The sequence below is a fragment of the Poeciliopsis prolifica genome, unplaced genomic scaffold, assembly GCF_027474105.1.
Source record: "Poeciliopsis prolifica strain line A6 unplaced genomic scaffold, Auburn_PproV2 SCAFFOLD009, whole genome shotgun sequence".
Taxonomy (NCBI): Eukaryota; Metazoa; Chordata; class Actinopteri; order Cyprinodontiformes; family Poeciliidae; genus Poeciliopsis; species Poeciliopsis prolifica.
This window is the reverse complement of record NW_026562384.1, coordinates 2,856,554-2,879,788: the sequence shown is the minus strand read 5'-3', so window position 1 is coordinate 2,879,788 and position 23,235 is coordinate 2,856,554. Positions and strand designations below refer to the sequence as shown.

At 44.0% G+C, this 23,235-nt stretch overlaps 1 protein-coding gene across 3 annotated transcripts in view; it reads left to right on the top strand.

Annotated features, from left to right (window-relative positions):
* Positions 1 to 446: 446 nt before the first annotated feature.
* Positions 447 to 23,235, top strand: part of ppp3cb (protein phosphatase 3, catalytic subunit, beta isozyme) — a 43,488-nt gene continuing 20,699 nt past the window's right edge. For 2 of the 3 annotated variants that reach the window (XM_055034200.1, XM_055034198.1), the window contains exons 1-3: positions 447 to 815; positions 18,177 to 18,377; positions 21,082 to 21,206. In XM_055034200.1, the coding sequence (XP_054890175.1) occupies positions 773 to 815; positions 18,177 to 18,377; positions 21,082 to 21,206 (369 nt within the window). In that variant the 5' untranslated portion in view covers positions 447 to 772. Of the gene's footprint in view, positions 816 to 1,224; positions 1,463 to 18,176; positions 18,378 to 21,081; positions 21,207 to 23,235 lie in introns of those variants that run through there. The other variant, XM_055034199.1, reaches the window with a different exon arrangement.

Genomic DNA, 23,235 nt, shown 5'->3' with positions numbered 1-23,235 from the left:
GCTTTGCTTCACGTGCACACGCACGCACCCGCGCACAACTGCCCACTCCGCAGTTCCTGAGGGGGCGGGGGGCGGAAGCCCTGTAATCAATGTCTCCACGGGATGGCAGTATGAGCCCACAAGTGTGTGCATGCATACGCGTGTGTGTTGGCTTTTTCATTGTGTACGTGTGGAGTGGGGGGCGTGTGTGCAATCCACGTGTGCGTGAAATCTGCGTGGGAGTTCCTTGTTTCGCCATTCCGGGGTGTTGCCAGCTGCGCGGCGCCCCTTCCAGAGGCGTCTTGAAGAGAGGGAGAGATCTCTCTCTCTCTCTGGGCTCCTAACCCCCAGCCCCCACACCAACCCACCCTCACCACCGACAGCTACTCCACACACCCGCCCCCCGCCCCTTCTTTAAAAAAAAAAACAAAAAAAAAAAAAAAAAAAAAAAAAAAAAAACACTCGGGATCCAAGCATGCCACAACAGCCGTGCCTAGGTATCCGCCTTTCCTCCCCCAAAGTCACCGCAGGCGCAGCAGCAGCAGCAGGCTTCCCCGATCCGCGGCAGCTCCGAGCCTCCTCCACCGAGTGATGCCACTGCTGCAGCGGGAGGAGCGCCCAGCTGCCACCGCGTTCACTGACGCTTGCCAGAGGACCCGACAGCACCACCATCTCGGCCTTTGACAGAAGACGACAGAGCATCCCCTTCCACCCCCCAACCCTCCTCCTCTTCCCACTCCCCCCTCATCTCCTCCCTCCACTCCATCGGCTCTGCTCCCGTCCCGACTCCAGGATGTCCGACAGCAACGCAAGTCCGACGGACCGGGTGATCAAATGTAGGCAGCGCTTCCTCCGCGCCCGTTTCAGCTCTTAACTCGCTTTATCTGCGTGTGTGTGTGTGTGTGTGTGTGTGTCCATTGCTCCTCATTACTCTGAGCGGAGCGTTTTCATAATAGTAATAATAATAATAATAATAATAATAATAATAATAAAGGGTTGGATATTTGGATGACGAGTCAACATGCATGCGCCTTTGAAGGAGGCAGGGAGGCGGCGGTGGTGTTGGTGTATCCGGCACGATACGCCATAATCAGGGTCTTCCCTCGTTATTCTATTAGAATTCACCCCCTCACCGAGGCATTACCCCATTTTCTAACGGAGGGGGCGGAGGGGAGGTGAAGGGGCTGGGGGAGGGATGTCTCCTCCTCTCTGCATATAGCCGAGTCGAAACTGTGCGACATCGCACGCTGCTGCCGCACGAGCTGCACGCGCTCCTCTCCTAGCGGTGGTGTCGTGTTACTGAATAATAATAATACCCGAACCGACACAGAGAGAGAGAGAGAGAGAGAGAGAAAGAGAGAGAGGCGAAGGGGGGTTTGGGGGGAGGAAAGCACTGCCTGACTGAGAGAGGGGACACGACGAGCATCTCGTTCCAATGAAACCCCAAACAGCGTGACGATGACGGCCAAAGGCAGACATAAAGGTAAACTGAACGAGGGGGTTCGGGTGGGAAGGAGGGGAACGAGTGTGGGGGGGGGGCAGTTGGGATGGCGGCGGCTGGTGCGATGATCGTCGGTGTGGTGCTGATGCTGCGGATGCGGATAGTGTCACGGGATGATGCTGCAACTATGCCCGGGATGCTGAGGAGAACGAGGGGGTGGGGTGGTGCGGGGCTAGAAAGAGGTGTCATTGTGTCAGCCAGGCGGGTCGGCGGGGGTCCTCCTTTAAAAATAACAATAACATAAAAAAAAAGAGTCATTTGGTGATCTGCCTGTTTTTCTCTGGATGGACCAGTGTGCTGACCTACATTCGTGCTTTCTGATCCAGTCGGAGCCAAAGTCCGATGTCGATGCGTTCGGACCGCAGGTGTGTGTGTCGGACGGTAACTTTGCCAGGCCTCGTCCCCGAGTTCCGCGTGTGTAACGTGGCGAAACCTGATGGAGAACTCGCCACACGGCGTCCAGAAAGGAGCCGCGCGTCGGGGCTAAAGTCGATCGTTCTCTTATTTTGTTGTTCTGTTTTTTTCCACAATGGCCCCAAAGTGTTTGGGTGATTCAGCCTGTCCTCCTCCGCGTCTCCTTAAAGGTCTCCCTGCCCCCCACCACCTCTCCTCCTCCACCATCACCATCATCCTCCTCCTCCCGTCCTCACTCTCGTGATTTTCCCGATTTTCAAACGAGAAACAAAATGGAGCTTAGGGATGCTGCGCTGCGTAGACCAGAGTCTGTGTCGCCACTCTAATGGTGTGGAAGCACCGCTGGAATACGGAATATTTAATGTGTTTCAAGTGTCGCTTTCTAAAAAAAAAAAAAAAAAAAAAGTATTTATTTTTGCTTTTAAGCATGGGCGACCACGGCGGGGAGAGGAGGAGAGGAGGGGTGATGGGGGGCGGAGAGGGAGGGAATCCACTTGGGTCATGATCCGTCGAGCTTGCACAGATTGTCGTGCTCATCGGGTCAAAACGGCGGCTTCCACGTACACACCCTGCCCCCCACACCCACTCATCCTCCACCTAAAAGAAATAAAGAAAAAAAAAACACACACACACTCAGTCATCTCCTTAACCTAACCAATGCTCTTGTTTATTCCGAATTTAAACCAATTTCCTCACAAAGAAACACACAACTAATCATTTCTTTAACCTAACCAATCCCAATAATTATTACCAGTTCGAACCAATTTCCTCACAGATAAACACAACTCTCCGTCTCTCTATGCCTCTGCTCGGAGAAGTGGAGCAGGTGCTGCATACGTTACGTCGCTTGGGCATGCCCCGGCATTCCGTGCGTGCATCGTGCGTGGAATGGGAGTGGTGGGGGAAGATGCGTGGAGTGTAGGAGAGGGGTGGGGGGGCGGTGGGGGCTCTCGGAATGATGCTGCCTTTTGACTAATGTTCGCTTAAAAGGATTCGTGCAGCGCAACGTCCACCAGCCGTCTACCCTGGGACCCGCGTCTTTCCCACGCGTTTCTTGCCGTTTTGCGTGGTCGTGATGACGCCTGACCCACGGCGGCTTCGGACGTCGACACTTGTCGACGTCCGAAGTGTCGGACAGACGGGTGTGAATGGTGAACGGAGCCGATCTGGAGCGAAAATTCATTTAGTGACCTCCATCACTTGAGTTAGACTATTGTCACAAAATTGTCTGCTATTGTCAGAAAAAAAAAAAAAAAGAAAGAAAAGAAAAAACAATAATAAAAACACACAATTTTGCAATTGCGGTGTTTCAGGAAAATAATAAATTGAATTAATTAATTGACATAACGATGGGAAAAAGCTTGTTGACGCGATAAGTCATTAAAGTGACGTCAGTGACAGATGTAAACAGCTACAGTGCCTGGGACGTCCGGCGACAGACCCCGCCTACCTGGAAGCGGCTCCGGGTTTTGGGGAAACTGCGGGCGGCCATTTTACAGGAAAGCCCCGGCACGTAGGAGTGACCCGCTCCGGTAGTGCAACATTGTGTGAGGTTTCATTTTATGCTCCCGCTTCCTGTTTTCGTCTTCTTCGTCGGTTTCAATTGCAGTTGTGCATCTATTTTGATGAAGTCGAAAAATTACCTCTTTTTTTTTCCAAATTGTTGCGTTTTCATTAAGGAAAATGAATAGAGACGCAGCTTACGGAGATGCCTGTTAGAAAGTCACCTTACTAAATGTGATGGAGGACGCATTTAGTTTGTCATTTTTGTCTTGCTAGTAGGACATTTAACTGGGAGGTAGCGTCCCCTAGCTAGCTCGTTATCCAATATGGCCGCTGCACAAGGAACAGAAACTACATACACCTTACATTTATGTGCGATAAAATGGAAATAAATGCATTTTTACTAAGTGTTTTTTTTAAATTTGCTAATCAAACATGTTACCACGGGAGAAACCGACTCGTTTGCTCTTGGTCATCCAAATTTGGTGAGTAATTTTCCACAATTCTCAGAGGAGAGATCATGTATAATGTTCCCAAATAATGGCAGAAAAAGGAAAAAAGAGACAGTTACTAGCTGATATTAGCAATAAATTATTCAGATATGTAGAGAAATGGGAACAAAAATACATAACTTCAGAGCGCCAGTGGGGATAAAAGGGCCGAAACAACCCCCCCCCCCCAAAAAAAAAAATTCAAGTCAAATGAGATTAAGAAAGCACAGAAACTAGGGAAGTACTTTGATACTTGGAAGGTTGAGCCAGTCCAACATGACCTGGAACCCGCAGCTGAATTTGATAACCTCTGCTCTGCTTCACATTATTCATTAAATACGGCTGTAAATAAACAGTGGAAACATGTTGACTTCTGCAACTCACCCACTTGCTCTGAAGGTCACATGCAGCATCTCCATGCTGCCTCGTTAAGCTGGTAAGCAGAGGCCAGTTTGTCATTTCTGCATTGATTGGTTTGCGGCTGCACCGAGCAGGAAACGTGGCCCCAGTGCAGCACAGAGACGAGAACCAGGACTAATTAAACCAGCAACTGTAATTCATGGCTGTTGACACGAAACTAGAAACTTTAAATATTTTTTCTCTGGAATATTTTATGCATTTGTTGGAAATAATATGTTTAAAAAATAGAGAGATTTGAGTTTTTTTTTTAAATATGAGATTCGTTCAAACCTTTGAGGCGGATACATTTGCATATTTGCAGGTTTTTTTTGTAGCGCATGTTTATGAAATATTTGAAAGAAGATGGAGCTTGGGAAGCTGAAAGAGTTGACCGCAGTGCTACTTCACACGCTATTGGCTGGTGTTGCAAAGCAGCCAATTCTGGAGCAGCATTCGTTTTATTTGATTGGCTATAACCACAAAAAGAGCTGAGACGAGGAAGACTGTAGATATTGGTTTCTTTGGCAGTGCACAGATGTTTTCCACTGGGCATATTAATGCATATTGAGGTGTATTTGGTGTTCGAAATACTAAAAGAGTCAGTTATAAGGGTTTCTAGACGGGTTTGCTATATTTTTGCACTCGTTTTGGGCATGTTTGAGATTTAATTTAACGTTATTTTCAATTGAAATACAAAAGAAACTACTATTCCCACTGCTGAAGAGGAGGTATAACATCCTGAATAGTTACTATTAAAACTATTTTAGTTTTAATATTAACATGGATTACGATTTTCAAATATTTGGGCCCTGCCATAGAAATGTATGGCAGGGCCATACATTTCTTACTTCACCTCAAAATCACTGCCGCTTCCTACTACCGTTAATGCGGCCTGTACCGCTGCGTCCCCTTCACAATATATATATTAAAACGTGCGGCTCAATCCAGTGAGGGGAGCTATTACTTTTGTTGGCATTTCGAGTAACCGTGGCGACATAATTAACAAAAACAACGAGCCAAATTCAAGTCAAAACAAAAGACTGACACAAAACAGAGTCAGTTTCACTCAAAATAGACAGAATCTTGTCTCCCTCTGAGCTGCTCTTTAGAAGTACAGAGATGGCAGAATGTCAGAACTACAAACATTGTGGAACAACTGATATAAACTCATTGAATCTCTGAATAATGCTGTTTGTTATGTGAACCTGCGCATTTCGGCCCATTTGAGCTCAGCTTGTCCTCTGTTGTTGAAAGAGCAGTGATGTTTAGTTCAGGCAGTAGGTCAGAGATCCCAAGAGTAGTAGCTCGTAGAATTTGAATGATGCGAAGCACAATTGCGATTCCACCTGTTTAAAAAAAACAAAAAACATAAAAAAAACAAAAGGTTTTTTTGATTGGCCTGGTGAAAATCTTTATTTAAATCCAATGAAAATGTTGGTCAGCTCATCCAGTAGATGAGAAGAGTAGTTCAAAATTCCACGACGGTGACGTAAAAGACATCACTAACGATGAGCCAGTTGTTATGTATGAGGTGCTATTACTTTTTTCCACTGGGGCCAATTTTGTTTGGGTAACTTTTTTCCTTTAAAAAAATTGGGTGTCCGTCACGTAATGTCATCTGGCCATGTCTCGTGACCTCTTCACCTTAACTCATACCTGTCCCCTTCTTTCCTTTGACTCTAACCTCCTGACCCCCATGAGAAACAAACGACCCCCGTCCCATCCCTCTGTCTCAAAGTGTCAGGAACTCCAACTCTCAGTCCCCCATCTGGTCTATCCACCAAAACCCTTTTTCAATTTTCAGCTACTTGGTTATGTTGTCTGTCATTTTTCTTTTCTTGCAAAGTCTCTTTGAGATTTCTAAAAAAAACAAACAAATAAATGCTATATACATTTAATGCATTATTATTAGTATTAAAGTCATTATTATTAGTAGTAATTCTTTTGAACACGAGTTATTATGCGTTTGTTTGTTTGTTGTTGCTTTTGACCAATAAGATACACAGAGTTTCTGGTTGTGAGATCATAAAAAGTCTCATTATCTCAGGTCAGGGGTGTGCAGAGCCCTTTTATCTTAAATAAGGTATTTGCTATTTCTCTTACTTGTTAGCCATATTTAGTATATTGAATGGAGTCAATTACACACAACATGCTAGTGATGGGCCACATGCTGCTGACAGTTCACAGCTGACAGTATTCACAATAAAATGAACATATTTGTAAAATTAGCATAAAATTACGAACATGGTTCAAGTCCATGTTGATCGCATTATTTTTTATTTTGCTAAGCTTAGCATTGATGCTAATGTTTAGCATCAGAACGCTGGGTCCAAACCGCCGGGCACACTTTGGCGGGCCCCGGTTAAATTTCTTCAGGAATTTTCTAGTTACCAGTTACTATCTTTTGCCAACCAGTTTTTATAGAGTGGGTGGATTGTTTTAAAAACAGCCTCACATTAACAACTTTCATAAAAGTTGGCCCACAGCATGACACTCTGTTTTTGAATTTGACAGCGTATACCTGTCTGGCAGATACAGCCTCAGCTAACCCTCCACGAATGGCTTCACTATTAGTTGTGCTGTCTTTTTGTTAGCTCCTTCCGGCTCATGCTCACTGATACAGTCGGCTCTCGTTGCTGAGTGAACTTTGAAATCGATCCACAAACGGCTCCTTCTATCAATGCTTCTGTAAACAGTGCGCTGGCTGCGCGACGTCAGCGTTCTTCTTCGGCGCATACGGGAGTCGTAAACCGTTCACGCAGAAGTCCGAGTCGGGTTTAATTTAGTCGTATGCACGACCGCGATAAGAACAAAAAACAGATTTCAGCAAAAAAGATAAATAAAATAAAATAAAAATAAAAAACGGAATCGAGCTTCAGTACCTGCTTTTTGAACAGCCTAGATATAAATGGATGTTGCCCTTTTCAGATGTCTAGCTACAAAAATTGTGAAAACCGCACATATTTTCCTTCAACATCTTCATAGTTTTGTGTCGCTCTCTTACACAGTATTCCAGTGAAACATGTGGAAACATTTAAGATTTCACAAAAGGTGAAATCAAAGGATACAGACACATATTCAGGCTGGCCACACGCCTCTTTTGGGAGTTGTAGTCTTCGGCCTAGATAAGCACACAAGTGGGAAGTTTGTCAGAAAGCTGTATCTATTTCGCACATTTACATGGATGCGTTTATGCACACACACCCACACACACATACACACAGAAAAGTCCCCTCCGGTAAGCCTGGGGGCTCTTCTGGCGAACTTCCTTTCATGTCCCGTTCTGTCCTGATCTCTCTCAGCTTTAAGTGTTAATTGTGGTTATGTATGGGTGTGTGTTGGCGTTATCCTTGAGGGTCGGGGGTTCCACCTTGACAGGCCTCTCTCTGCCCTGTAGGGAGGGTGGCAGGGCAGGGACTATTTATAGAGAAGGTACTCCAGAGAGAGAGAGAGGGATTGTCTAATGAGGACAGGCTGTTCAGGGAAGGGCTGTTGTTTCTGTTTTAGTGTGAGCCGCTGTGTAAACTGACGGCCCGGTCCTCACTCATCGGCTGTCCCGCATCCCCATAAAATCACCTTCAAAGAACCACAAATCTGCTGACCAGATATAGGTCAAAAATGGCAGACGAACACAGACAAAGACACGCGGACGGTTGGGTCTTCCCTCCGTCACATGCACCCTCGTTTCTTGCTCTCATTCTTTCATCTGTGAATTTCTCCCTCGGTCGTTTATTCACGCAGAGGCAAGCGTTGAGCAGAGCCAATCCTGAACATTTTACGAGCTCCCGGAGAGAGTAAACATGGCAACGGGTCCTGGGCGACTTTGACCAGACAGTAGCCACCTACACAAAACATTTCCTCCGTAAAGCGGCAAAACCTGAGCCCTCTCTGAGCGCCCTCAGCCATTCATAAATCACAAGCCGAGGTGTTGATATCCTGCCCAGCTGTGAGCTTTCAGATATTAATTCGGCAGCGCAGGACCACGAGAGATGCGTGCCAACAAAAGGCACTGCAGCAGAGTGAGGAGAGTCCTGTTCTTGTAAACTGGAAGTTGTGGGTTGGACTCTAGCTTCCTACTGTTACATGTTAATGTCCCACTGAGCAAGGCACTTAGCCCCCAGCTGCTGATTTGTATGTGGCTCTAGTGTAAAGAGCTTTTACCACCTTTCACAAATGAAGTCTATTTGTCCTAATCCCATCTTAAAGTTTGCTGTGAAAGAGTGATTTTTAAGTCTGTTATTTGTGTTCGTGTTGTCATGGCGTTGTAAAGCTTTCATAGGGCCATGAAAAGTCAGTCGAGGATTAGGATTAGGGTTAGGAATCAACTGTGGACCTACACAAACGGGCTTGGTTTTTGAGAATAATTTTCCAGGTGTTTGAAGATGCCACCATCATCCATTCAATTATGAGGAGGTGTGAACACGATGAGAATATCATCGTCGTACTGTTCAGGACGTCAGATCGGTTCTGTACACCAGGACTGAAATGTTCAAATCAACTCTAGAACAAAAAGATTTTTACTCCAAAGGCAAATAAAAATCTGGATTACATTTTCTGAACACACTACTTTCGTTCTTGGGATCATGTCCTGTGGTCTGATGAACTGAAATTTACATAAAGAGCGTCCTTACATCATGGTGGAAACTGGATGTATGGAGGAAACATTTCTGTTGTACTTCACAACAGAAATGGCATCAAATGGAAACATTAAAGCAATATCTCAAGACGTCAGCCAGAAAGTTAAACCTTTGGTCGTCCAAATGGACAGTGATCCCCCTATCATGCCACCAATTACTTAGAATTACTTAAGGGCAACAGAGTAAATGTTTTAGAGTGGCCACACGTAACAATCTGACTATAAATTTGCTTTATCAAGTTTTGTAAGGGCTAGTCAAACTTTGCTATGTTACATCAGTTCTGTGTGGAGGGATAAGGGCAGGAAAAAACCAAAAGATTTGACCCAAGTCTTAGAATTTATCAGGAAGTTCTACTAAATATTAACTTCATATAAAGTATGTAACCTTCTGACTTGCAAGAATAATACAAAAGTCTCATCACTCAGACATGTAACTAGAAATAATACTGGTGATTGACAGTTTGTGTCACATCTGGATTCAACTGTTTATGCAACACAGCTGCAGAAAAGCAACAGCAACCGCGTTTCTACCTAAATGGTGCAACTTCCAGCTAATTTCATGGCACAAATCAGTCCTTTCCTGCAGCCTCTGCAATAAAAGGCTCAAATGAAGGGCAGACGCGTCATGGCCGACTTCTGTCGTCATTCCTCCGATCAGTCTGTTCTCGCTTTGCTGTCACTTCCTGCCTCCCGCAGCAGAACCTCCTGATGGCGGACGGCCTCCCTCTGTCATTTAAACTGATGAAATATCCCCCCATAATTAACTTTAGCCATTAGAGACGATGTGCACAATAACAATCTGATTCAGATCAGATTCTGCTCCAGTTAGGCTATTAGGCCCGGACGAACAAATTTAAGAGATTTGGTTGAAAGCTATGTCACAGATTTTTTTTCTTCTCTCTCTTTCTCTCTCTCTCTCTCTCTCTCTCTCTCTCTCTCTCTCTCTCTCTCTCTCTCTCTCTCTCTTCTCTGCGATGTGGAGATTTTTGGCTGAGCCAGCAGCTGTGCTGTTTTAGATATTCCTCACAGAGGAGTTCACCTGCGGAGGATGGGCCGAGAATCAAGAACCTCTGCGGGAAGATGCTGAAAAAGTTTTCAGCTGTTTGCTTATTTTGAGCTTTTGTATGTCCTCACGTGAAGTTGAGGTAAAACGACAGATGTGTGTGAATTAAACTGTAATGTTGAACGAGGTGCACGATGTTATCAATCGGTCAAGTTTTCTTCGAGTAACACATTCCATCCAGATTAAAGTGGACAAACATTTAATCACATTAAATAGTCACCAATTGTGAAATCAGACCTTATGTTCTGCAAAGTGCATTTGTTAAAATCATCAACACACATCACAAAATATTGATCAATGTTCCAGTTATTATCAATCAAAGGCAACTCGACAAACTCAGTGTTTCAGCCGTGTTGCAGTTTTCTTGGAGTTTGTTCCCAGATTAAGACATTAAATCGACCAATTCTTTCATTCATTAACCACGCACATTATATTATTATTAACAATGTGTTCGCATTAGCTAATGGTTTTTCCTAAAACCCCTCTTTACCACAGACGAAATCAACCAAACTATAAGGTGCTGTTGGAAAATGTTTGAAAAAAACAAAAGACTTTTCAGCTTACTGGCACACTAGATGACCAGAAGGGATGAGAAGAACCAAGAAAACTGGTTTTCCCCTTGAAAAAGAAAAAAAAAAGATGAAGATCTTGGCTGAAAAGAGAGGGGAACCTGCCAGGGTGGTTGAAGCTCAGCCATTAGCAATAAACACAAATATACAGCTGGATAAGGCACTTTGTTGATCTCATTATTTCATGGCGACATATTTTAGTTGAGGCATTGAAGTGATCTTTTATTTGCGTCAGGGTGGCTGAGTCATGTCAAATATATTTTCCTTTATTTTTTTGACTGTGGACACAGTAGTACTTCTTAGCTTCTTATATTTAGTTATGAATGAATCAACAGCGAATCAACTTTTTATTGTTGCATGTTTTCTAGGCATTTAGTACATAAACACAGGAAGAACAAAAGTTCCTAAACCTTCTCTTCTTAAGTTTACTTATCCTGCGACCTAAAGCCGCACCTAAAGAGGAAGGTCGGTGCATCAAACATGGGTTGTTAGCAAACATAAATGTACATTTGAACAGTCATTGTTAAGAAATCAGCAATAAAATTTATGAAAAGGTTGTTTCAAAAGTGTAGACCGTCAATGGTGCTTTCTGGTTGTATGGAAAACCAAAACTTCCATTGGATTTGGGATTCAAACAGAGCCGGGGGTCGCCAAGCAGCTCATTCGGTATCCAATATGGCTGCCGCTCATGTAAAACGTATTACAGCGAATCGAAGGCAGCAAAACAAACGACCTGAACAACAAACAAGTTTCAGAAGAAGGAGGACAGAGACAACTAAAGCGCCTGAATCCTCAGATGAGTTGAGGCAGGTTTAAAATACTTGGTACTTTGTGTGTTTATTTTCACAGCGGTGAAATCCACTTTGCACCCGCCAGCATGGTCGGCAAAGAAAACCTTTCAGCTGCTGATGTGACTGTGTACGGTGTGTTTTTAGCTGATGGATGTAACCCACTCTGGACATTTTTTAACTTCCCTTTTTGTTGGTTCAAACTTGGGAGCAGCAGCATCGCCACCTGAAAGCAAACCGCCGCCTTGGATGTTAACCAGAAAGGTCTGCCGTGACAGAGTTCGAATTAAAGCCCGTCTGGTTGTTGTTGCTTGACAGCACTCTTCTGGTTCGCAGGAGCCTGTCCTCGTGGGAAAATGGGGCAGCTACTGCTTAGGTTCCAGATTAATGAAAACGTTAGCAGCTATTTCTGTGCGAGGGGCTGGTCTGAGCGGCCGCTCTGCCGCGCCCAGTTTGTGTGCTTTAGATTTTCTCTTAGTCTGAGCTACGACTCTTGAATGTGAGCTCAAGATTTCCAAATGTTTTCATACCTCGGTTTTAAACTTTGTCACAATCTGAATGTGTTCTGTTGGGATTTTTATGTGACCGACCAAAAGAACAGAACAAGACGGGATACATGGTTTTAAACTCTGTGGGAGAAATATATGTATATATTTATGTATGCATTTGTATTCATCCCACTTTACTCTTATACCCCTGAATGAAATTGCCTGCAGACTTCACATAGTTAATAGGTAGACTGAAAGTTCATATGGAGGACTGAAAGTGACATAAATACTAAAATCAATACACTTAAAATTTTCAATTAATTAAAAAAAGAGAACTTTGCTTCATGTTTAATAATTTAACTGACCTTTATATTTAATTTCTCAGTTTAGTTCCAAGAACTAATATATTTAAATTAGTTATATATTTAAATTTTACCAGTATATTGATTTATTTATAGGGTCATTTATATATTTCTGCTTTCATTTTTGACAATGTCATTTAATTATTGAAATGAGCCATGTAATATCCACCAAACAGGTAGAGAAATGTGTGCAAAATGCCTTATGGTAAATAAAACTAACACTGCACCACCAGGTTGCCACATGGTAATGGCTGCATCATGATGTGGGGCACCTTTTTACCAGAAGATAGAAACATTGGTAGAAAACTTGTTGGAGGCTGCAAAACAACAACCCTGATCATTCGGTGCTTTAGATCAAAACATCTGTCTGTGATGGGATGGCTCAGTCAAAGTCCACACGTTAATTGAAATTTGTGATCGGCACTTGAAAACTGAAGTTTAAAGAAGCTCTAACTGGTATATTAACAAAGACAATCATGAACCAAAATCTGTTTACTAAGATTGTATGATGATAGATAAAGTCATGATGTTTGGAGTCACGATTACTGGGTCACAGCAGGACAGGAAAGCTTCATCCAACTAGCCGGACATCAAATCAGGATTCGCCAGGTGTGCTCTTTTCATCCACACCTTACACTTTTAAACCAAAACATAATCTTCTCTTGACATGGGATGAAGGATCTTCATGCCCTGTCAGTGTTTTACTCGCTGTGCATCTTTTTGTTCATGTGTCATGCAGATTCCCATCATCACTTGAAGCAACAATAGAGGTTGTTTTGGGATAAAACTCTCACTACTAGCACTAATAATAACTTCCATATTTGGAGCCAACATATTTTTAAATCCTGCATTTCAGTTCTGTGGGGGAAAATGACTCAACCTTTCTGTTTTGGCTGCATTTTGAAGAGCCATTGTGGCGCTACTCAATTTATTTCAGCAAAATAAAAGCGAGCGCAGGCTGACCTGGAATGGAGGGTCTGTATCAGCTGCCTCCCGCAACACAATGTTGGGTTAAATCAGTGAAAATTTGCCTCCTTTGGACCAGAAGAGACAGATGCGCTGAAAGGATGGGGCAACTTTGAGGTTGAAGTGATTCGGCTCCGGTTCATTTGGTAGAATTTGTTTGGGGAGGTGTGAACGAAGTCTGATGCTGACCAAACAACAATCTCTAGTTCGCCTAAACACTGCAGTCTCGGTTCGATTGAAGCGCACTCCGGCATGGTTTGAATGCATATGTGAACACCAAGCGAACCGGAGACTGTTCCAAAAGCAGGAAGTGGACTACAGCGCAGGGCATTCTGGGTAAATACAACCAAAGCAAACGCAAGAGTCTGCCGCTAGGGCAAGAAACCGCCCACTGAAATTTATTTTTGTTCACACTTTCTGAAGAAGGAAGTTCCATGAAGTGTGTTCTTCAGAGGTTTTTGTGTCATCTCCGTCAGTAGCTCTTGGTGCAGCCAGGAGGGGGAACAAGTTTTTCAAATAGTTTAGTTTGCTTGACATGATGCAGGGTGAAATCGAACCACACCAACAAAAAAAAAAAAAAATGTAATAAACGTAACTTTGGTCTCGAATCAAATCGAGTCTACCAGACTAACCTAACCTTCACTTTAAATTGGCTATATCCCCTGGATACTGGACGGAAACCTTGCTAAAACATAAAGTCTGCTTTAAGGTCTTCAACTGGACTTCTCAAACACAGACTGAACATTACAGATTTTATAAAGTTCTGAGCATTCATAGAAAACCGTATCGTATGAGGTAGTATTTTGTCGTGGTGGTTCGATTCCAGAGCAGTGGTGGTGAATCCATGAGTATCGGTGTGCAGGATTCGAAGGACTGCAGCCTCATTCATGTCTGGCCTGCGTGATTATTGTTGTGTACATAGCGTCAACCTGTGGTGAACCGAGTCACATCAGCCCTGCAGTGTGGTTCATCGGCAGGACTGTGGTTAAAAAAAACAAAACAGAAATAAAAATTGGATGAAAGCTATCCGCACTTCACAGGCGAAGACGCAAAGTTAGCGTTCCAAGGTTGAGATTATTGTTTGGTTACAAAGATATGTGCGGTCATGCCAGTTCCGCCGCTGTTTTTGCGTGAAGCTACAGAAGCTTTTTCACACATGATCCACTGATGATCCAATACATGATTGGATTTGCGATGATCTGTCATTTTCCTCCAGCTTTGATATGTCACATTGATAATTACTCCAGCCACACAATGGCATTGCAGCATAGTTCATTGTTAAAGCCACTCTTGTAAAACTTGAGTCAAAACTTCAAATGTCCCAGATTTTTTTCCACAGCACGCGTGAGCTAGAAAAAAAAAGACAACAACAAAAAAACATGGAGTTTACTGTTTGCTCTAACACACTTTTCATGCTTAAGCGCTCAGCTCCAGGCTTACTAACCTCTGTGTGCAATTAAATATTTATTAACATTGGATCAATCTGTTACTGTGCCTGGGAAAAAAAATTGCTTTGAAGAAGAAAAAGCTTTAGAAGTAAAACATCAATCCATCAGTTTTTCCAGTTTGATCGCTCAGATGGTTGCGGTCGATGTTGGTCCGGAGGTGTGGCGCGCGTCGGCCCTGTCAGGGCTAACGCACGAAGGGGAGGAAACCAAGCGCCGATTATTAACACAACATGCATGTTTGTGGGACGTGATTTAGAAAGAATTAGCATGCTAAACTCCGGCGTGGGCTTGTTCTTCTCATTCTGGAGATTTTTTTTCTTAATTCAACATTTTGGCAAAATGTGATTGAAAACTACTCGACTGCCATCAAACATTGAAGCAGTTTCATGATGATAATGATGACGAATAGACCCTCTTCTCTTGTTTTAGTTGAAAGTTTCCCAACTCTGTTTCCTTTCCTTCCCCAAGCTGCTCTCCGCTCTCTCATACCTGCCCTATTTTCACACTCCTCTCACAATTTAAGAGTTTCACTCAATGCCTCAACATGCACCCAAACTGAAGCTTTAAGCCCTGGCTGGAAATCTACTGCAACACAGATATGTGTCTGTCTTTTTAATAATATATACCATCAGTTGTGCAAGAAGCCATATTGGATGCTTTGTTACTGGCTGCCTTATTTTTCAATAAGAAGTTACACATATTCTAACATGCACAAGTAATTCTTTCTTTTTCTTTTTCTTTTTCTTTTTCTTTTTTCTTTTGGCTTGTGTTATCTGACAGCCTGCAGTGCCCAAAACCTTTTGAAATATTAATCAGTCCATGGTTTCTTATGCAAAGCTGGTTTCAGCTTTGGAGAGCCGCCGTTCTGGGGTGCAGGAAAACAGAAGCCCCCGGCGCTTGGCCGCCCGAGGGTCCCGGGACGTCCCAGGGTGCTCTTGTGTGTCCCGTTCAACCTCCAGGCACGTAAAAGTGTCACGGTCTGGGGTGTGAGGAAGTACAACTGCAATCTCACGCGGCCCCCGAGGTTCCCTCCGATACTTCAGGGGTACCCAAATATGTGCTCGAGCGAGTCCGTATGCGTCCCGGAAGGTTCGATGTTCCCCGAAATAGGTTCTGGAGAAAAATGTTTTGTGATGGCCTAAATGAGAGAACAGCGTACGAGGAAAAAAAAACCAGAGCAGGAGTGACTGTGGTGTTTGTGGGATGTGGGGTGTTTCTGTCTTGGTTTGAGTTAGGGTTAATTCAGCAAAGTAAAAGAAGCCACTGAATTAAGCCTTCTGATTTTAAGAGTCAAGACAGTTAAGCAGCAATAAGAAAGATTTACGCCATAAGAGAAAAAGGAGGTGAAATGGAGGTAAAGAAGGAGCAAAGGGACAACTGCTAATCAGAGACAAAGTGACAGAGTTGAAATGTGTGAGTGGCCTTGAATTTGGTATATTGTGAAGACCATTTTCCTAACTCACACTATGTTGTTGGGTTCGCTCTTCATGGCTTCCATAAAGAGCGAACCCAACAACACCAAAAGAAGCAGTGTTATTGGGTAAGGATCTGGGCTAAGGTATGAATTGAGTCTAGATTAGTTTTAGGCAAACCATTACCTCACTATGGAATATCGCTTAATTTTCATTTCCCATTAGTGCTCAGTCTGGGTTTTCTCCCACTGACTTGGATTCCCATATCTACCAGGCCAAACAGAAGGAGAGGTTGTGAAGCATGATTAAAATTTTCTGGGTAGTTTTAGCAACGGCAGCAAAGGAAGTGAACTGAGCCGTTCAGTCCGTGTTGATCACACCACCAGACGTTGAATTCATTTAAACAGCTGCCTCGGTCAGCGAGGTGCTTCTTTCTTTGCAATGGAGAATGGTTGTTTCCAGCACAGGCGATTTCCAGTAAGCGCCACAAACGTCAAATCGCTTCACATACGTCACGGACAAACTTCAACAGAGTCCACGCTTCCAGGAAGCAATCGTTTCTCAATAGCTGTGTGACAGCTGTCCCTGCTGTCACAGAATAAAAGTAATTGTTTTATGTTTTTCTTTAATATTACTTTATATATTTGTTTGAATAGTTTAGATTTTCAGTTTTAAATTTGTTTTCATTAATTTGACCAATTTAGTTAACTATGTGTAGTGCACCCATTTAGTTAACTTTATTTCTCAGTTCTTTGTAATTTTTGTTAAATACACTAAACTTCTTTTGTTTGAGTTTACCAGTTTCCCCTGGAGCTACAGATGGAATTAAGATGATTTCCAGTGGGCCATTCCATCTGCTCGCCAGGGAGGGGGAAATTTGTTTTTTTAGTTTAGTTTCATTATTTCTTTAATGTTTTTTTTTTTTGAAAGTTAGTTCAGTTCTAATATTTATTTAATTTAAAGATTTAATAATGTTTCTCTGTATTTGTTTGTTTTTTGTGTGCGTGTTTAATTATCCCTTTTGTTTAGGAGTGGTTTGATCAGCCACTATTTAAGTTCTCTTCATGTCTTGTTAGTTAGGTCAGTTTTTTGTTTGAGTTCTTTGTGTTGCTACCTGAGTTGTAATTTGTTATGTTGACCTCAGTTTTGGGCCCGATTTATCATTTTGAAATGATTTTTGGATTTTTTGTAATAAATTAATATTTCTTTTGAACTTTACTCAATACTCTCTGGCTGGTTTGTGGGAAATCCTCACAAGCTGAGAGCCCAGACCCTCTGGACGAAGCGAAGCGTAGAACAAGATGCTGGTTTGTACCAGTACTTGGTTGGGCAAGTACTGGTAATGGTTAGGTTTAGGATTAAGGTCATAGTTAGGCCAAAGAAATTAATGAACAATTAATGGAAATCAAGGTACAGTCTTTGTCAAGATAGAAAGACAAACTGTGTGTGTGAAAGAGAGCCAGGCCTAGTTTTAGTGTCTGATCTAGGCCATTATCTGTGTTAGCACTGATGGGGCTCCAACAGGCTCTGTGGATCCTACATAACAATACCGTTTATGAACTTGTACTTGCGTGTGTGTGTGTTAGGTGCAACATGCGTTGCCCTCTGTCTTAATACCATTGTGTCATACATAATGCACGCCTGCGCCCCGGCGCCCTACCCCTTCAGTTTCTCTCTAAATTTTATAGATGTTTTTTTTCCTTGCTCCAAACCTGGTCTGTAATTATGCGTAAGAGTGTTTAGTGGAGTCTTTCTTTCCATGTGTGTGCTTCCTCACGTGCAGCTGCGCACTCTTGCTGTATCACACTCACCGTGGGTCCACCCACCTCACCCCCACTCTCTCTCCAGCAGGGCCCTGGGGGCCTTCATTATGTAAGAAAGACGTTACTGCAGAACAGAGGCGGGTAGATGACTCGGGCAGGCCCCTGCGTCAGTGTGGCGAGCACAGACCTCCAGATTGCACACTCACACACTGGCATGCATAAAAAGAGCCAGACATGTGAACAAGATCGAGCTGAAAAATTCAGATTTTCCCAGAAGAAACCCCGTAAAGAAAAAACAAAGACGCACAAAATCCATTCTTCACGTCCAGGTGCCTACTCTCACAGTCCTCGCGGCCATCTTGAATAACACTCTCTTGTGTCTTCCTCCTTCCAGCGGTCCCCTTCCCCCTGGCCCACCGGCTGACCATGAAGGAGGTGTTTGACTCGGAGGGCCGCCCGCGGGTGGACCTGCTCAAAGCTCACCTCACAAAGGAGGGCCGGCTGGAGGAGGCCGTGGCCCTGCGCATCATCGATGAGGGCGCCGCCATCCTGCGCCAGGAGCGCACCATGTTGGATATTGAGGCGCCAGTCACGGGTAAGGAGCTGCGGCCAGGACTGGGGAAGAGTAAAACAGATCTGTGCAGCAGCGATGAGACGGTTTATGAACTTCGTCTGACGTTAGTGCTTAGCTAAAAGATGAAGCTAGCTTCATGAAAGGGACCAACTGGCGTAGTATAATATAAAAATTGGCTTTTTTAAGCCTTACGTCATGTTATTTTATGCCCTTGTCAAAAACAGGCCTGGAGTGTCACTTGTTTAAGAAATCCTTTAATCTCCATGGCAAGCATTCAGCTGGTGTTTTGTACAGCTGAATGCTCCGCCTTCAAGGACCACGCTCCAGTTTCCAAGCCTCCACCTCACAGGACAGGCTTTCCCCACTGAGCTCCTTCAGACTAGCCAGCCGCAATTAGCACACCAGTTGGAACAGCTGAGGTCATTACAGAAGCTACTTCTCAGTGAAACGTTTGTAAAAATGTTAATGTGTTTAATAGGGGAGCCATGTCGCGATGACTTCCCGGAGGCGGAGTTTCAGAAAGAGCAGGAGCTTCAGAGGCCCAATTTCAAGCCTCTGCCGTTAAATCGCTAATTCCAACGAAGTGTATCGGTGATGCTACATGCTTTCCAGGCAAAGAAATGCAATCCTAACGCGCGTCGACAGTGGAGACAGCTGAACATTCATGAGAGTTAAATATTCAGCGTGTCAGGTTGGCACTAGCTTGAATATGTATGAGCTGAAGATAGTTATTTTCCACTTTTATTTAGCACCCGAGTAAGATTTGGACCGACTAACTCTGGGTTTTAAACTCTAAACATTTGACACTGAATCTGCTCCGATGCCATAAAACCAATGTACTTGTTAAGTGGCTTGATTAGAAACTTCATTGTGATTGTTAGGAGAATTTGTTATTTGCCGATGACAGGGTTGTTTCCTCTTGCGTTCTCCGTTGAGCCCCAAATTATTCTCAGTCTGTTCTCTGTGATGTTTTTCTGTCATTTGGACACTTTGTGGCCTTTATTAAATGGAGTGCAGTTCAGTCCCACTTCGCTGATTTGGTCATGTATTTCCCGGCCTTGCTAATGTTTTGAGTGGAGGATAATGTCATGGGAAGGACGATAGAGTGAAAGCGAAATAAAAGACTAAAAAACAAACGTCTTTTAGAAACAGCCAGTCGGACTGAGACACTCACAACCTATTGACTCTGTTTGGTTAATGCACCTTTGCGTCTGCTTCAGCTTGTGTGTGTGCAAATGTGAGCAGTGAGATAATTTTGCGTGGGCCGCTGTTGCCCACACAGTGTGGGAACATCGCTCAGCTTTCACAGGTACAGATCCCCGGGGACGAGGACAGACAGACGGGCAGATGGAGAGACAGCCGATCATAAGCAGCTTAGTGCAGAGGTCCGCCAACCTTTTCGCTCCCGACGAGCGGCATATTGATTCCTCCTGTCAGGTTCCTCCTCTTCCGCACAGACTCTGATCCAGAAAGAAAGCTTTCCTGCCCGAGCCAGGGAAACGCAGATGAACATTAGGCGCAGAGATTGGATCCGGTTAGATATTCAGAATGGTTGTGATTGTCAAGTAAGCTGAGGGCTGAAACTGGAACTGACAGGGTTTTGAAAAGCTTGTGAGAGGAGACCGGGGTGAAGTCTGAGGAGACAACACACAGGTCACTGCCGATTGCCAGGTCAAGTGAAAGTAAAGCCTTTTGGAGCAGGAGCAGACCTTAAAGTGGGAGACAGACAGACAGACAGAGAGAAGGAAGCGGGCATCATAATAAAAACGCTGAGTTGGGGAAATGTGACGAAAAGTGAAGGAAGAGACCAGACAGATGGCGATGGTGAGATTCTGCAGATAGACAGTCCCGAGGTCCTGCAAATCGATCTGCATTCGTGTTCCACTGTCTGGAAAACATCTTAGAAGTATTTATGCCAACAAGTTCTATGTTGTCATCTTAAAACCTTTTTTTTTCTTCCTCTAAAATGAAATTTGCTGTGAAATTGTTTTACAAGTTCCACTACGGGTGCTAATATTAGTTCATCCTCTCGGTCAGAAGTCTGCAACCTTCCAAAACGGCTCTTTAAAAGAACAAACCTAAGTGTTTCAATACAGATTGAATCACAAAATTTTGCCACAGTAGCATTTAATAAAACTTGAGCTAATTTGCGCTGAGGGATGACCCAAACTGTTGGTAGTTACATGTGCGAAGCTGAATATAACTGCACCAAAATATAGATCTTCAAATTAGGACACACTTTCATTGTGAGTAAATGAAATCCATGTGTCCTTTTCCTCTTAGTTCACAATTATCTGCTACTCTGTTGGCCTGTGGCATAAAACCCCACTGAAATACAATGAAGTGTGCAGTAGCACCACAAAATCTGGTTCAAGTAGGTGTGTACTGAGACCAGGTACTTCTCCACTGATTCTTTTATTTTTTTGGGGGGGGGGAATAGAAGCTTAACACAGAGCGGTATTCGACAACACATGGAAAAAATTATCCACCGTTTTTTTGCAATTCAGTTCGAAGGTTTTTTAAAATACATAAATGAAAGAAATAAAGACACCCTTGAGTCCTTCTGTTTGTGAGTCTGATGAGTGGCGTTTTCAGATCGGCAGTCGGGACAAGATCCGGTTTTGCTGCTGCGGACGCAAGCCGGGCCATATGGAGCCGGCGAAGCAAAAACACTCCCACGTCTGTTAGCTGGATTGTTCACATGTGCCCACTGCTGTCTCCACAGTGTGCGGCGATATCCACGGCCAGTTCTTCGACCTGATGAAGCTATTCGAAGTGGGAGGTTCTCCTGCCAACACACGCTACCTCTTCCTTGGGGACTATGTGGACAGGGGCTACTTCAGTATTGAGGTGAGGAACAGCGCAGCCAAGAGAATACTGGTCTGTTTCGGGTGTGCGTTCAGTCAGAATCGCTCTTTGCTCGCTGTGCTGCAAACGCAGTGACCGTGCAGGAGAAACAGGGCTAGTGGTGTGCTGTCCCTGAGGTTTACTGTGTGGTACCCTGGGGGAACCGTTGCCCCCCTCATTGGCACAGTTTCAACACTGTGCTGTGTGTTACATAACCAAGGGTGTAAATCCCACCTCTTTATTGTGGGGGACCATGAACAGAAAAACTTCTTAAGACCAATTTGGGGTTCTGCAACATTTCAGTGAAATGAAATGTAAAATATGGTTTAAGAAGTTGCAGGACCAAAAATGTGTCCTGCAGCTTGTGTCTTTCTATGTAAGCAACCTATTGAGAAGTAAAACTAAAATTCAAATGTTGCTTCCATGTGAGTTTTGTTCCGTCTCACTGATCTAATCTCTGCTACACCTTCACAAAAATGTTAAGGTTCGAAATAAAAGTGTGTGGACCAAAAGAGCAAAGTCTGGTCCACCTAATATCCTCAGTCTTGGTTCGGTTGACGTGAACGCTGGTGTGCTTCGAATGCATCTGTGGGCTAAAGCAGATCACAGACCTCTCAAAAAGCAGGGTGCAAACTATGGTGCAGGGCATTCTGGGTAAAAACAACCAAAACCACTGTGAGAGCCTTGCATTGGGGAAAATGGCAAGAGGTCTTTTACCAAAGACGGAAGAGAAACCCAGCTCTATTTTTATTTACATGTGATGCAGAGGGAAGTTGCGCTCAGTGTCTTCTTCAGAGGTTTGTGTGTCATTTCCTTCAATGGCTCTTGGTGCAGCACCCCCAAAGGTGAAGGGGGGGGGAAACAAAGGGTTTCATTCGTTCGACTTGGAGCAGTGTGAAACAGAACCGCACCTGCTGAAAATGGAACAAATGTTGCAAATTTGGTCCCCAGTCTAACCGAGTCTACAGGCCCATCGGATGCGAACGCACCATAAACACGAGTGGCAGATGCACAGGCAAAAGAAAGGCTGGTTTTAGGACATCCAGTTCATCAATAACTTTGGTATTTTCCACCACAAGCCTGTTGAGCAACAATGGAGTATGACATGGGGAGTATTTCGAGCCGAGGGAGCGATATTTAGGCCACCTTGTTAACACTTTCCAAGGGCACCGAGGCGAGGGACTTAATGTAGAGCAGGGACGACACTGTGTGAAGGTGAAAGAAGATCCTCTGAGTCATTTGTGGGGCCGGCTAAGCAGGAGGAGCGGAGGAAAGAAAAGAAGGAAAGAAAGAAAGGAAAAAAAACGCACTGGGTCAGCAAAGATGTCAGGCGAAGCTGCGGCCGTTCTCATATTAATTTTCTCCCGTTAACCTAATGAGCGCAGTCTGATCCGGGTCGATTCTTGTCAAAGAGAGCTGTTTGCGTCTATCTTTGGGCCGGGGGAAGGATCGGCTCGCCTCCGGCTCGGTTAATTACTACAGAATGGCTTGCTCATTCAGGGGAGGAAATCCTCGCAACAGCTCGGTCGTGATTCTGCGCCGAGCTCCGAGTTTCCAGTCTGGGTTTAATGATGGGAAGAGAAAGGCTCAGACTCTGCCTCATGCAACTGAACTTTTCCTTAAAAATAAGGAGCAAGAAATGGCTTAGCTTAGCATGAATAGAGACGGGAGTCCGATACGCCTGTTAGCATGGTTAGCTGCTGAAAAACACCAACATTTTAACAATTACTTTATTTTTGGACATGCAGTGATGATCACTTGCATTAGTGCCATATTAATTGTAATTATGCAATCAAGCCGTCCTGTTTTGAGCTTGTTGACAATATCACTACTAAACATCATCAGTGAAACAGAAAAAAAAGTGATTTGGTGCTGAGGTTCTTTTCATATGTCCAGCAAGACATCTGACCACTCATCACAATTTCCACAGCAGATTCAGATTGGTTGGTTTCCTTGCATAAACCCATATTCCAGGAATATCTGACGCTTCATTTCTGATTAACGCCGGCCTTATTTCGCCGATCCAAAACCA